Source organism: Plecotus auritus (assembly GCF_963455305.1).
Source record: "Plecotus auritus genome assembly, chromosome: 3".
Taxonomy (NCBI): domain Eukaryota; kingdom Metazoa; phylum Chordata; class Mammalia; order Chiroptera; family Vespertilionidae; genus Plecotus; species Plecotus auritus.
This window is the reverse complement of record NC_137772.1, coordinates 207,540,456-207,554,910: the sequence shown is the minus strand read 5'-3', so window position 1 is coordinate 207,554,910 and position 14,455 is coordinate 207,540,456. Positions and strand designations below refer to the sequence as shown.

Below are 14,455 nucleotides of genomic sequence, written 5' to 3'. Positions count from 1 at the left end.
AATTTTACACAAAGGAGAAATGAAAACAGTAGGAATGATAGAGCTATATAAGTTCAAAGAAATGAGTTATTGATGAACCCAGATTTGGGGTTCAAAATTACACCATTATTTTGGCTAGGAAATAATTAAGAAATAACATAAAAATCAGTCCCAGAGTGTTCATACCTAGGAGTATCTAGCACAAGAAATTAAAAAACCCATTCTTTTTTGTTGTTGTTGTTAATTCTCACCCAAGGATATTTTTTCCATTGATTTTTAGAGAGTGGGAGTGAGGGGGTGAGACAGAGAGAAACACTGATGTGAAAGACACACATCGATTGGTTGTCTCCCACACATGCCCCGATGGGTTGGGGATCGAGCCTGCAACCGAGGTACATGCCCTTGACTGGAATCAAACCCGTGACCCTTCAGTCCGAAGGCTGACACTCTAACCACTGAACCAAACCGGCTAGGGCCAAAACCCATTCTTGAGAGACAACCCCTGACGTTAGGCAGCAAAGGATTTCGTTAGGTATAGTCCTATTCTAGAGGAGGATAATATCTCCAAAACAAAGAAACAAACAAAAAACATGAGGAAACAATTTATTATGAACAAGAATTGGCATACAACAAAGAGGATTGAATAAATTTAGATTCCAATTTTTCACAACCAGGAAAATGAACATTATTTAGACTGTTTTATTAACTGAACATTAAAATTAGGCAAATAATAAGATAATTTAATGTAAACCTATTTTACCATTGAATTTTTTTATTTAAATAAGCAAGGTCAAATTTCCAAATTGCTAAAGACATTTACCTAGGAATTCTTAAATATAAACAAGCTTACCTCAGTCTTATTTAACCATTAAATTCATCACTATAATGATTTTCTTTATCCCTTTATTGGTTCTTTCAGCAAGTATTTTTAAAATATATATATATTTTATTGATTTTTTACAGAGAGGAAGGAAGAGGAAGAGAGAGTTAGAAACATCGATGAGAGAGAAACATCGATCAGCTGCCTCCTGCACACCCCCTACTGGGGATGTGCCAGCAACCAAGGTACATGCCCTTGACCCACCAGAATTGAACCTGGGACCCTTCAGTCTGCAGGCCGACATTCTATCCATTGAGCCAAACCGGTTAGGGCCAGCAAGTATTTTTTGAGCACTTAAAATGTACCAGGCTCTATTCTATATGCTGATAATATAGCTTTGAACAAAAGTGAAAAAATTAAAAAAAAAAATTCCTGCCCTGATGGAGCTTATATTTAAGTAGGGGGAGGGGAGGCAATACATAATAACAAGTAAAAGACAGAGTTTCTTGGCGGATGGGCTATGAGGAAAAATACAGCAGAGAAGGGGAATAGTGAATGTGTACTGTATGTGTGTATACATGGGGGAAGGTAAAGGGAGCTAGGAAGGTGGAGAGGTGGAGGGATGGGGTGGCCAGGAATGTCTCTAAAAAAGTGTGATCCAGAATTAAGCCATGAAACTATCATCAGGGAAGAGAATTCTAGGGAACAGGAGGTTGAACTGCAGTTATTTAGTAGGAGAGGACTTGGCACATCTGAGGAACAAGGTCAGTGTGACTGGGGTACAGTAAGCAAGGACGAGTGTGGTAAGTGATGAAGGCACTGAAGTAGCTCTGGCTTTTACTCTAAGAGAAATGAGGAGCCACTGAAAGGTTTTGAGCAGCAGAGTTATACGATCTGAATTATGCTTTAACAAGTGTTGGAAGCCGCCCATTGCCTTCACTAGCAGACAGGTGTGGACAAGGAATCCGGAAGGCTGGTCAACCTTGAAGTTCTGAAATGTCAGAGCCAACCACCCACTGTCTAGTTGAGACAAAGGGAGCTAAGCAACTTCCACCTTTTAGTTTTATGTAAATCCTTGCTAATTGGCTATTATTGGAATTGCCTGCCTAAGGGTTATGGGTGTATCCCACAATCTGAATAAAAAGGGATAGCAAGGCCAGAGCTGGGTGGAGTCCTTCCTCTTGAGCTGGGCTCCCGCTTGGCCCCCAATATTTCCAAATTAATATTTTCTAGTCTCTTTCATTTGCGTGCGGCCTCCTCCAGAGCCCAAACCCTGAACCTGAACCCTGAACCACGCGGGACATGGGGGGGACACTCGCAAACAAGCCTATTCTGGCTGCTGTGTTGAGAGAAGAAAGGGAGGTTAGAGTAGAAGTGGAGACCAATTAGGAGGTTATTGTAATAATTCAGGTAAGAGTCAATGGTAGCTTGTAAAACAGTGGTTAGTGGTAACAGGTTGAGTAGTAGTTGGACCCTGGATATATTGTGAAAGTAGAACCGACAAAATCTCTTGACAAATTGTTTATGGGAGGAAAAGTGTTAGGAAGAATGATTCCAGAGTTTTGGCCACAGCAACCAAAACAAGTGGGCATAGCTTACTGCCACTTTTAAAATACTAATTTATAATTTAATCACTACCATATTATCCAATCAAACCAAAACTCAAAATTATATATATATTTTTTCTGTTCTTTGGATGAGGGGATAACCATAATTTATGAATAGGAATTTTTTATGTAAAGCATTTTTTAAAACGTGGATTTATTTTTTAAAACAGGAAATATATTACTTCATAATAACTTTAAAAACTAGTTAAAAATTTAAACAATAAGAAGAAGCGATAAGGACTCTGTACTAAATATTTTATATGTCTCCTCAGGATTGTAAAGTTTTCCTGAGGGAATATAGGTGGAAAAAAAAATAAAGCCAAAATGTATTTTCTTTATGGACACCATGAAAATTATAGAAGAAAACAAAAGGTCCTGATTTATTTGTAAACCATCTTTCACTACATTAAAAAAAAAACTTTAATTAGTGTTGCTCTTTTGAGAATTTTCTTTTAAAATTTATACAAAATCTGTTAAAAAAAACCTTTCTTCTGGGTACAATGGCAAATGTACAAGGCAAAATATAGTTTTTAAGTGTCATAGGGGTTTCCAGCAATTTATACACTATAGGTCCAAGATAAGGCTTCTTTCATAGGTTGATATTCCTGGTAACAATGCAATACATGAAGTTTGGTTACAGATTAGTTATATGCCAAAATAAAGCAAAAATCAAAATACTAAAAAGTTAGTCTTTAAAACAACATGAGTGAGCAAAAAGGGTCCAGCTACAACCAGCAGTATTCAAAGTAGGGTGGGGAGGTAAAAGAGAACAAGCCTCACATTTTAAGAGTAGATCCCAGCAGAGGCAATTAAAAAAATCAGCTAACATTTATTAATCACTCTATCCCAGGCATTGAACTGGCAAATATCAAATCCCTCAGAGGTAAGCATTATGATTACCCCATTTTTATAAACCCAGAAACAGGGATTTGCTTAAGAACTCATTAACCATCAAGTGATAGAACGAGTCAAATCTGGAAAGTCTGACTCTAGGGGAGTCACTTTTTCTCTTTGCTGCCTATACTTAAGCTGAAATACAACCCAGGATTTAATAAGCTTTTAAAAACAATATGTCAAAAGTGTAAATAATAATAGCTATTACCGCATATGGTAGCCATTATATGACAAGCTCCACTGTGGGTATTTCATGTCTTCTTATTTAACACCTTGTAGGGCAGGTATGGTAGCCCTTTTTACAGATGAGGCAAATTCAAATAATAATTTATTAAAGGTCAAAAGTTAGTGTCAGAGCTAAAATATAAACCTGGGTTTGCTCAATTCCAAAATCCCTGTATTTTCTTCTTTTAATGTCAAATTGTACTGAATTTGGAAGTAAATGGAATTTTCTACAATGTGACCATCCTAAAGGGTAGCTATTGGTGTCTTGGTATTTTCTATTAGTCTTTTTGTAAAAACAGAGTTGTGGCCATACTGTATATACATTTTTGTATGCTAATTGCTTCACTGGTTTAACATACATTTCCCCAAGTTTTTATAAAATCTTCAAAAGCAAACTGTAGCTGCTAAACAATGGTCCACCATGTGGATTTACCATAAATTCATGCAACTATTCCTTAATTGCTATACATTTAGGCTCTGTTCATTTCCGCTATTGTAAACAAAGCTAATAAGCAACTTGGTACATAAAGCTTGACTATATTTGGAATAAGTTCTTTAAGAAAGATTTGCAGAAGTAGAATTACTGATTCAAAGCATGTATTATTTTAAAATCTCTTTGTATGTCAAATTCTGAAACAAACAACTTTAGGGAATTAGAAAAACCTGTAAGGAAACGATTGAAGCAGCTCAGGTTAAAGGTGATGGCAGTCAGGACTAGGATGGTGGGGAAGAACCCAGAAAAAGTAGATAAATTTAAAATATACTTTGAAGGTAGAACTGACACAAAAATATGTTGACAGACTGGATGTGAGGAGTAAAAGGAGGGTTAAAAATGGTTAGTGTGCAGGTTTCTAGCTTAGTACGTTGTAAAATGGGTTAGAATGAGGGTAAGAATAAGTCAAGGCGAGCCTGAGAATCCACAACTGCGGCACCCACGGAACGACTGCGAGCCCCAGAACAACGCTCCCCAATTGGTGCAAACACACGGGTTCAGAGGAGCTCTACACTCCACCACGGAAAGGTCAGATTTCGCCTGGGATAAGGTGAGGTCTCTGGTCCCAGCGCGAGAGAGGAACGCGCGTTTTGCGGGAGCTGGAGGACCAAGGAAGTCTGTGCCTAGAAAAATCCGTGGCTGTAGGGGCTGGCGTGATCTGTGATTGTGGAAAGGGGTCCTCAGAGCTGCTAAGAGAAGGGCACTCTAAAAAGCAACCCATTTTGATCTGACGTGCAGGGACACCCTAAGAATTTCAGGCAGTCCAGACTTACGTGCAGCCCCTGCGTTCCCTGGGTGCCTGGGCTTACGCGCAGTCCCGGAGTTCGCACAACTGGGCTTTTTCCTCTTGAAATTCTTGCTTCTGATTACTAAGCCCAATACATAGGATCACCCAGTTGGGGACACCCTGGGAGACTGCAGGGGAAAGTTGTTTTTCAGGAACCTGGGGATCGGAGCAGGGAGTGACCATCGGAGAGTCAGCTCTGAGGCAGCCCACTCCCACAAACCGGTAGTGAGTGCCACAGGGAAAGAAGGCTCTAACACTGCCTAGAGAGGCCATAGATAGACCCGGAAGTCAATCCAGAAACACTGCCACCCAGGGGCTGAATCACAAATTGACTCTTGTGTAATCAAAAATAAAGGAATACGAGAAATTAAGACACACCGCCTGCTTAAAATCAGGACTGGCTTACAACACCGAAGAGCAGTGGGTCACAGGGAACTGCAATACTGTCTGGACTGAGAAACAGGCGTGCCAAACAGAAAAACAGAGGAAGTGAATGACCTTCACTATTTTCATCACTTGATTTTACCTTTTTAATTATTACATTTTTATTTTCAATCCGTATTATTACTACTGCTATTTTATCTTCTTTTTTTTTTAAAGTGTCATTTTATTTTCTCTTCATTTTATTTTGGGATTAGGGATCTACATTCTATTTTTATCTTTCCTTTAGCATCGTTTTACTCTATCTCAACTCTACCTTTAGGCCATCACTCTCTTCCTAACCTCCCCCTTTTCAGTGTCCTGTTTATCTTACCCTTTTACTGCTTTAGATTTTCCCTATTCTTTCTGTTTACCCCTTGTTAAAATTTCACCCTACTTACATATCTAATCTCCAATCCCCTGCTCCAAGTCCACATACACCTCTCCCTTCGCTGTCTGAGCTATCCATAAACTTGTCCTTCTCTCTGTCCTTTTGTTGTTGTTTGCTTGAATGTAGATTATATCGAATTTTTATGCTTTTTTGTGAGATTGTTCTGCTTATTCTTCTTTTGTTTATTTTTTTGTTTGTTTTGTGCTTCAGCTTTCCCTTGCCTCACTCCATATTAGTTGGTGTTGTAGTTTGTACTAATCCCCAGGCACTTGTTGCTGGCATTTGCTGGGATTAGTGATTGTTCTATTGGAGTTTTATCCCCAATATATATAGTCTGTTCCCCTTTCTCTCTTAGTCACTTTCTTGTCTCTCTTACTTTTTTTTTTCTTTACTTTCCCTTTTCCCAATTTCATTTTCACACTCCTTTTTTCTTTTTTTCTTTCTTTTTTCCTCTTCTTCTTTCTCTCCTATCACCTAATTTGCCTTTCTCTGGTGGTCACCTATATTGGAGCTTATTAATATCGTGAATACACTCCTGTTCAGTGCCTTGTGAGTTGTACCTGGTAGTGCTGTAGTTTGTGCCTTTAAATCAACCCAGGAGAGAGAGAACTACATAACCAGACACCCAGAGAAGAGAGACCATGGGGAGACAAAGAAGCAGCCCGCATATGAAAGAAAAGCAGGCATCACCAGAAAAGGAAGTAAACGAAATGGAGGCAAGCAACCTTCCAGAAAAAGAATTCAGAGAAATGGTCATAAGGTGGCTGAAAAGAATGGAAGACAAATTCGACAATATGAGCAAGAACCAAGAGGAAATGAAGAAGAACCAAGAAGAAATGAAAAATGACATCGCTGCTGTAAAGAACTCAATAAAAAGCATCAAGAGTAGACTAGAAGAAGCAGAGGACCGCATCAGTGAGCTAGAAGACAAGATGGAAAAAAATACCCAAGTAGAGCAACTTCTAGAAAAAAAAATTAAAAGGCAGGAGGAGAGTCTAAGGGAACTTTGGGACAACACGAAACAAAACAACATCCGCATAATAGGGGTTCCAGAAGGAAAGGAAGCTGAGCAAGGAATAGAAAACCTCTTTGAAGAAATAATGACAGAAAATTTCCCTGATATAGGGAAGAAAAAACCCACACAAATCCAAGAAGCTCACAGAGTCCCAAGCAAAATGAACCCCAAAAGACCGACGCCAAGGCACATTATAATTAAATTGGCAAACAACAACGACAAAGTAAGAATCTTAAAAGCAGCAAGAGAGAGACAGAAAGTTACATACAAAGGAACCCCCATCAGACTAGCAACTGATTTCTCAACAGAAACTCATCAGGCCAGAAGGGAATGGAATGAAATATACAGAGTCACGCAAAGGAAGGGTCTGAATCCAAGAATACTGTACCCAGCAAGGCTGTCAATCAAAATTGAAGGTGAAATCAGGAGCTTCACAGACAAAAAAGGACTAAGGGAATTTATTACCACCAAACCAGCAATGCAAGAAATGCTAAAGGGTCTGCTGTAAAAAAAAAAAGAAAGAAAGAAAGAAAGAAAGAAAGAAACAGGAAGCGAAGAAGTAACACAGGGGTAAAGAATAGGAATGGCGACAAATAAGTACCTATCAATAATAACTTTAAATGTAAACGGATTAAATGCCCCAATCAAAAGACATAGGGTAACGGATTGGATAAGAAAACACGACCCATATATCTACTGTCTACAAGAAACCCACCTCAGAAAAAAAGACGCACACAGACTGAGGGTGAAGGGATGGAAAAAGGTTTTCCAGGCAAATGGAACTGAAAAAAAAGCTGGGGTAGCAATACTTATTTCTGACAAATTAGATCTCAAACTGAAGGACATAACAAGAGATAAGGAAGGCCATTTCATAATACTAAAGGGAGCAATCCAACAAGAAGAAATAACTCTGGTAAACATATATGCACCCAATACAGGAGCACCCAAATACATAAAAAAACTCCTGGAGGATATCAAGGGAGAGATTGACAGCAATACAATCATAGTAGGAGACTTTAATACCCCACTATCACCATTGGACAAATCCTCTAAACAAAACATCAGCAAAGAAACATCAATCCTAAATGACTCACTAGACCAGATGGAATTAATTGACATCTTCAGAACATTTCACCCCAAAGCCACAGAATATACATTCTTCTCAAGTGCACATGGGTCATTTTCAAAGATAGACCATATGTTGGGACATAGGCAAAGTCTCTTCAAATTCAAGAAGATAGAAATCATATCAAGCATCTTCTCAGACCACAGTGGCATAAAACTGGAAATCAACTACAATAAAAACAACCCAAAGAAATCAAACACATGGAGACTAAACAGCATGCTATTAAACGATGACTGGGTTACCAGAGAGATCAAAGAAGAAATAAAAAACATCATGACAACAAATGACAATGAAAACACTACAATCCAAAATCTATGGGACACAGCGAAAGCAGTCTTGAGAGGGAAGTTCATAGCTCTACAAGCCTACTACAAAAAACAAGAAACAGGGGTAATAAATTACCTAACCCAACAACTCAAAGAGTTAGAAAAAGAGCAACAAGAAAAGCCCAGTGTAAGCAAAAGGAAATAATAAAGATCAGAGCACAGATAAACGACATAGAGACCAAAGAAACAATACAAAAGATCAACAAAACCAAGAGCTGGTTCTTTGAAAGGATAAACAAGATTGATGAACCTCTAGCCAGGCTCACCAACAAGCAAAGAGAGAGGACCCAAATAAACAAGATCAGAAATGAAAGAGGTGAAATAACAACAGATCCCGCCGAAATACAAAGGATTGTTAAAAAATACTACGAACAACTCTATTCCAACAAACTGGACAACCTGGAGGAAATGGACATATTCCTAGAAAAATATAACCTTCCAAAACTCAATCAGGAAGAATCTAAACAGCTCAACATGCCAGTAACTTTGGAAGAAATTGAAGCAGTCATCAAAGAGCTTCCGGCAAACAAAAGCCCGGGGCCAGACGGCTTCACAGGAGAGTTTTACCAATCATTCAAGGAAGAACTAAAACCTATCCTCCTGAGACTATTCCAAAAAATTCAAGAGGAAGGAACACTTCCAAGCTCCTTCTATGAGCCAGCATCACCCTAATACCAAAACCAGATAAAGACAACACAATGAAGGAGAATTACAGACCAATATCCCTCATGAACGTAGATGCCAAAATCCTCAACAAAATTCTAGCAAATCGGATCCAGCACTACATCAGAAAGATCATACACCATGACCAAGTAGGGTTTATCCCAGGAATGCAAGGATGGTTCAATATCCGAAAATCAATAAATGTGATACATCACATAAACAAATTGAGAGATAAAAATCACATAGTCATATCAATTGATGCAGAAAAAGCATTTGACAAAATCCAACACCCTTTCTTGATAAAAACTCTCAACAAGGTGGGAATAGAAGGATCATACCTCAACATAATAAAAGCTATATATGATAAACCCACAGCTAACATCATACTCAATGGGCAAAAACTAAAACCATTTCCCCTAAGAACAGGAACAAGACAGGGATGCCCACTCTCACCACTCCTGTTTGACATAGTACTGGAAGTATTAGCCACTGCAATTAGACAAGAAGAAGAAATAAAAGGCATCCAAATTGGAAAAGAAGTAAAGCTGTCCTTATTTGCAGATGACATGATATTTTACATAAAAAACCCGAAAGACTCCATCAAAAAACTAACAGACTTAATAAATGAATTCGGCAATGTAGCAGGATACAAAATTAACACCAAGAAATCTATGGCATTTCTATACACCAACAGTGAACTTACAGAAAGAGAGACTAAAAAAGCAATCCCATTTTCCATCGCACCAAAAAAATTAAGATACTTAGGAATAAACATAACCAAGGAGGTAAAAGACCTATATGCGGAAAACTACAGGACACTGAAAAAAGAGATAGAGGAAGATGTAAACAGATGGAAGAACATACCATGTTCATGGATTGGTAGAATCAACATCATTAAAATGTCCATACTACCCAAAGCAATCTATAGATTCAATGCACTCCCCATTAAAATACCAATGGCGTATTTCACAGACCTAGAAAGAACTCTCCAAAAATTCATCTGGAATAAAAAAAGACCCCGAATAGCCACAGCAATCCTGAGAAAGAAGAATAAAGTAGGAGGGATCTCAATACCAGATTTCAAGCTGTATTACAAAGCCACTGTCCTCAAAACAGCCTGGTACTGGCACAAGAACAGACATATAGATCAATGGAACAGAATAGAGAATCCAGATATCGACCCAAACCAATATGCACATTTAATATTTGAAAAAGGAGGCATGAGCATACAATGGAGTCAAGACAGTCTCTTTAATAAATGGTGTTGGGAAAATTGGACAGATACATGCAAAAAAATGAAACTAGACCACCAACTTACACCATACACAAAAATAAACTCAAAATGGGTACAGGACTTAAATATAAGACGGGAAACCATAAAAATACTGGAGGAATCCACAGGCAGCAAAATCTCAGACATATGTCAAAAGAACTTTTTCACTGATACTGCCCCTAGGGCAATGGAAGCCAAAGAGAAAATAAACAAATGGGACTACATCAAAATAAAAAGCTTTTGCACAGCAAAAGAAACCATCAACAAAACAACAAGAAACCCCACTGTATGGGAGAACATATTTGCAAATGGTATCACTGATAAAGGTTTAATCTCCAACATCTACAGGCAGCCTATACAACTTAATAAAAGGAAGATAAATGATCCAATAAAAAAATGGGCAACAGACCTAAATAGAATCTTTTCGAAAGAAGACAGAAGTAGGGCCAAGAGACACATGAAAACATGCTCAAAGTCACTAATTATCCGAGAGATGCAAATCAAAACGACAATGTGATACCATCTCACACCTGTCAGAATGGCTATCATCAACAAATCAACAAACGACAAGTGTTGGCGAGGATGCGGAGAAAAAGGAACCCTCGTGCACTGCTGGTGGGAATGCAGACTGGTGCAGCCACTGTGGAGAACAGTATGGAGTTTCCTCAAAAAACTGAAAATGGAACTCCCATTTGACCCAGTAATCCCACTCCTGGGAATATATCCTAAGAAACTAGAAACACCAATCAGAAAGGATATATGCACCCCTATGTTCATAGCAGCACAATTTACAATAGCTAAGATTTGGAAATAGCCTAAGTGCCCGTCAGCAGATGACTGGATCAGAAAACTATGGTACATCTACACAATGGAATACTATGCTGCCATAAAAAAGAAGGAATTACTACCATTTGTAGGCACCTGGATGGAATTAGAGAACATTATGCTAAGTGAAATAAGCCAGTCAATGAAAGAAAAATACCACATGATCTCACTCATTTGGGGATAATGAAAAACATTATAAACTGATGAACAAAAAGATAGATACAGAGGCAGTAAAGCATCAAACAGACTGTCAAATTACAGCAGTAAGGTTAGGGAGAGGTGGGGGAAATAAGAGATCAACTGAAGGACTTATATGCATGTATATAAGAGTAACCAACGGATGCAAAACATTGGGGGGTGAGGCATGTATGGGAGTGGGGTGGGGGGGGGGCAATGGTAAGATATGTACACATATAATACCTTAATAAAAAAATAAATAAATAAATAAAAATAAAAAGGTAACTTTCTAAAATAGGATGTCCCTGTGTTCTGAGGCAGAACACACTGTCCGTGGCTGGTCCATTCCTGATGGCTGACGGTCATATGTAATAAATACGTCATTGCACTACTGTGCCTTTTTCAGGAACAGTTAAAAAAAAAAAAAAAGAAAGAATAAGTCAAGGCAAATTTCAAGTAAGAGAAAAGAAAAACAAACAGATTTAGAACATTTATGTGGATATAAAAAATTTAAAGATATGTAAGTTTATACAGTCTCAAAACAAAATGGAGCCATAGTCGGTTTGGCTCAGTAGATAGAGCCAAACCAACTAGGGCTCCATTTGGCCTGTGGACCAAAGGATCCTGGGTTCGATTCCAGTCAAGGGCACGTACCTTGGTTGTAGGCTCCATCCTGGCCCTGGTTGGGCTGCATGCAGGAGGCAACCAATCAATGTGTTTCTCTCAAATCGATGTCTCTCTTTCTCTCTCTCTCCTCCCTTCTACGCTCTCTAAAAGATCAATGGAAAAAATATTCTCATTCCTTGGTTGAGGATTAAAAAAATAAAAAAGAATTATAAGTATTTTGATATCAAACTATAAGGATCTTCTTTTCCAATCTTTATGATGTTCTCCACTTTTATTTATTTTTTAATATATTTTATTGATTTTTTACAGAGAGGAAGGGAGAGGGATAGAGAGTTAGAAACATCAATGAGAGAGAAACATCGATCAGCTGCCTCCTGCACACCCCCTACTGGGGACATGGCCGCAACCAAGGTACATGCCCTTGACCGGAATCGAACCTGGGACCTTTCAGTCCGCAGGCTGATGCTCTATCCACTGAGCCAAACCAGTTTCGGCTATTCTACACTTTTAAAGGTAGCTTCATAAACTTCAGTAAGGTTATTGCAGTAACAGTAATCAGCAAATAATAAAAGAGAACAGGTGCACCATTTGTGTTCAAAAAGCACAGGCACAATCCAAGAACATCTATCTCTTCCTCAGCCCTTCCTTTCCATTCTACCAATGGATTACCTTCAATGCAGGCAGGCTGAAACCATCTGTAAGGTTATGTGCTTCCTCTTCTGAAATCTGCTCTTCACTAAGTCCAAGGCCCAACTCCTTAAAAGGCACCACACAGATGTAGTTGGTTACATTGTCACTCTCAGAGTTCAGGGGGTAGGTTAAATTAGGTTAAGGCAATCAACAAAGTCTTCATCAAAACATAAAAAGTACATTAGGACTGCCCAGCCCGACCAGCATGGCTCAGTGGTTGAGTGTCGACCTACAAAAGTAATCTTTGCATTCCATTTACTCATAATTTATTATGAACCTTAAATAAAATAAAGATATTATATACGTTTATTTCCTGACTAATTGAAATATTTTTTTTAGTAAATTTAAGTGACTATTGTCATGTATTCTTTGTGTCAGACACTAAGCACTTCATATGCACTAACTCATTTGATTTCAACAAAAACACAGTCAGTAAGATTGTGTTAGTATTGACATTTTAAAAATGAATAAAGAAAGGTACAGAGAGTTAAGAAACTTGCTTAAGGTCATCCAGGCAATAACTGATATGGCCAAAATTTAAATGTTGCCGATCTGACTCTAGGGCCTTTGTTTTGTGAAAGGAGAAGGATTTCCTGTTGCCAGTTTATTTCCATGTCATGACACAAATTTGCCATGTTCAGTAATTTTTAAAAAAGCCAGGCCCAGCAAAGCCAGGTCTTTTGAATTTATTCTTTGGACCAGTAAAGGGAGGGATTTCAAGTTTTTTCCTTGTTAAAAATGAACCACACGAGAGAAGAACTATCTTCTTGTCTGTTATTGCCTTTCCCCCTTGGAATGCATTTCCAGTTTTAAAATAGAAGTGCTGATGGAAATTAGCTTCAAAATAAGCAATTTCAGTTTAGAGTTAACTTTACAGGATGCAACTATAATATCTATATTCAGCACTCTGGAAACATATCTTATTTTTAAATTTAGACAAAAAAGGATATTTTTTCAGCATGTATAGGGTAGCCAGCCTTGCTGCTTGAAAGTTGGCTCTTACAGTTCTGTAGACAGCTTTCCGAAGACCGATGAGATGCTGACTGGGATGCTGTCCAGCTTTATTAAATGGGCAAGCAGCACTGACCCTGTCAAGCAAACTTGAAAAGTAAAATGTGATACAACTGTACAGGTGTCCTAAAGTTTTTGTTTCCTAAATCCATAATTCTATTAAGTTTAGAAAAAAATCCTTTTCCATGATTTTCATTAGAAAATGTTTGTAAGTACCCCCACTCAGGTCTCATAAATAGCCATTTCCCTGATACATATATAGTCACCAGAAAAAGACAAATGAAAAATTTAAATCTCAGAGTGATGGCTTCCTCTGATATGAAGAAACAAAAACATTATAGTTGAAATATAGTAAATGTAGGAATTTATGTAAAAATATGTAACTTTTTAATATAGACACTCTACCCGCTAAAATATACTAGAGTGGTACTACTTTATATTTAGTTTCCAAACCTTTATCTATAGTAAGTATAAAAGCTTTAATTATAAACACTTTCACATTCTTAATATGCATTCATATATATTCATCAATCATATTTTTGGCCACTTGTACAGAATGCATTCTGTACATTCATAAAAGTAGGGTAAAATGACTTACCCACCTGCTGCCACTGGCACTTACCTACTCAAAATGAAGTAGGAGCCGTAGAAAGATAACAGGACCAGTGGCCAACAGGGGAATGCAAGTAGAAAGGCAAAGTAAAGGTTACTATGTAGTTGCATAGCTACTCTCAAAACTGTTCAAGAGGAAGCACATTTCATAGCACTTTCCTAAAGATAAGTGGGGAGTATCTATTTGAAACAATGACATATAATACATTATGCTTTTATAAATGAAACTATGAATAGTTATTAGATAAGAGTATTTTTTTTTCACCTAACCAGTAACCTCTCCCAATAGCAAAACAAAATATTGGAATTTATAAATTTTTTACACTATAACCACAAATTTGTAAAACAAGACATCTAACACAAAACTTTAAAAATGTTAAATCAAACTAAAATATATTCAGGCATTAGAAATCCATTAAAAAACAACAACAACAGGACAATGACTGCTGGCTTATTTTAAAATCAAGGAATGAAGCAAAGAAGGTTAAATTATT

General features: G+C 37.7%; 1 protein-coding gene across 7 annotated transcripts in view; it reads right to left on the bottom strand.

Moving 5' to 3' along the window:
• The window catches only part of VEZT (vezatin, adherens junctions transmembrane protein), a 76,776-nt gene that overhangs the window by 16,886 nt on the left and 45,435 nt on the right, over window positions 1-14,455 (bottom strand). For 4 of the 7 annotated variants that reach the window (XM_080661183.1, XM_080661187.1, XM_080661188.1 and 1 more), the window contains 2 exons: window positions 13,289-13,426; window positions 12,318-12,465 (listed from right to left, as the gene is read on the bottom strand). In XM_080661183.1, the coding sequence (XP_080517309.1) occupies window positions 12,318-12,465; window positions 13,289-13,426 (286 nt within the window). Of the gene's footprint in view, window positions 1-12,317; window positions 12,466-13,288; window positions 13,439-14,455 lie in introns of all 7 variants that reach the window. The other 3 variants (XM_080661182.1, XM_080661186.1, XM_080661184.1) reach the window with 1 other exon arrangement.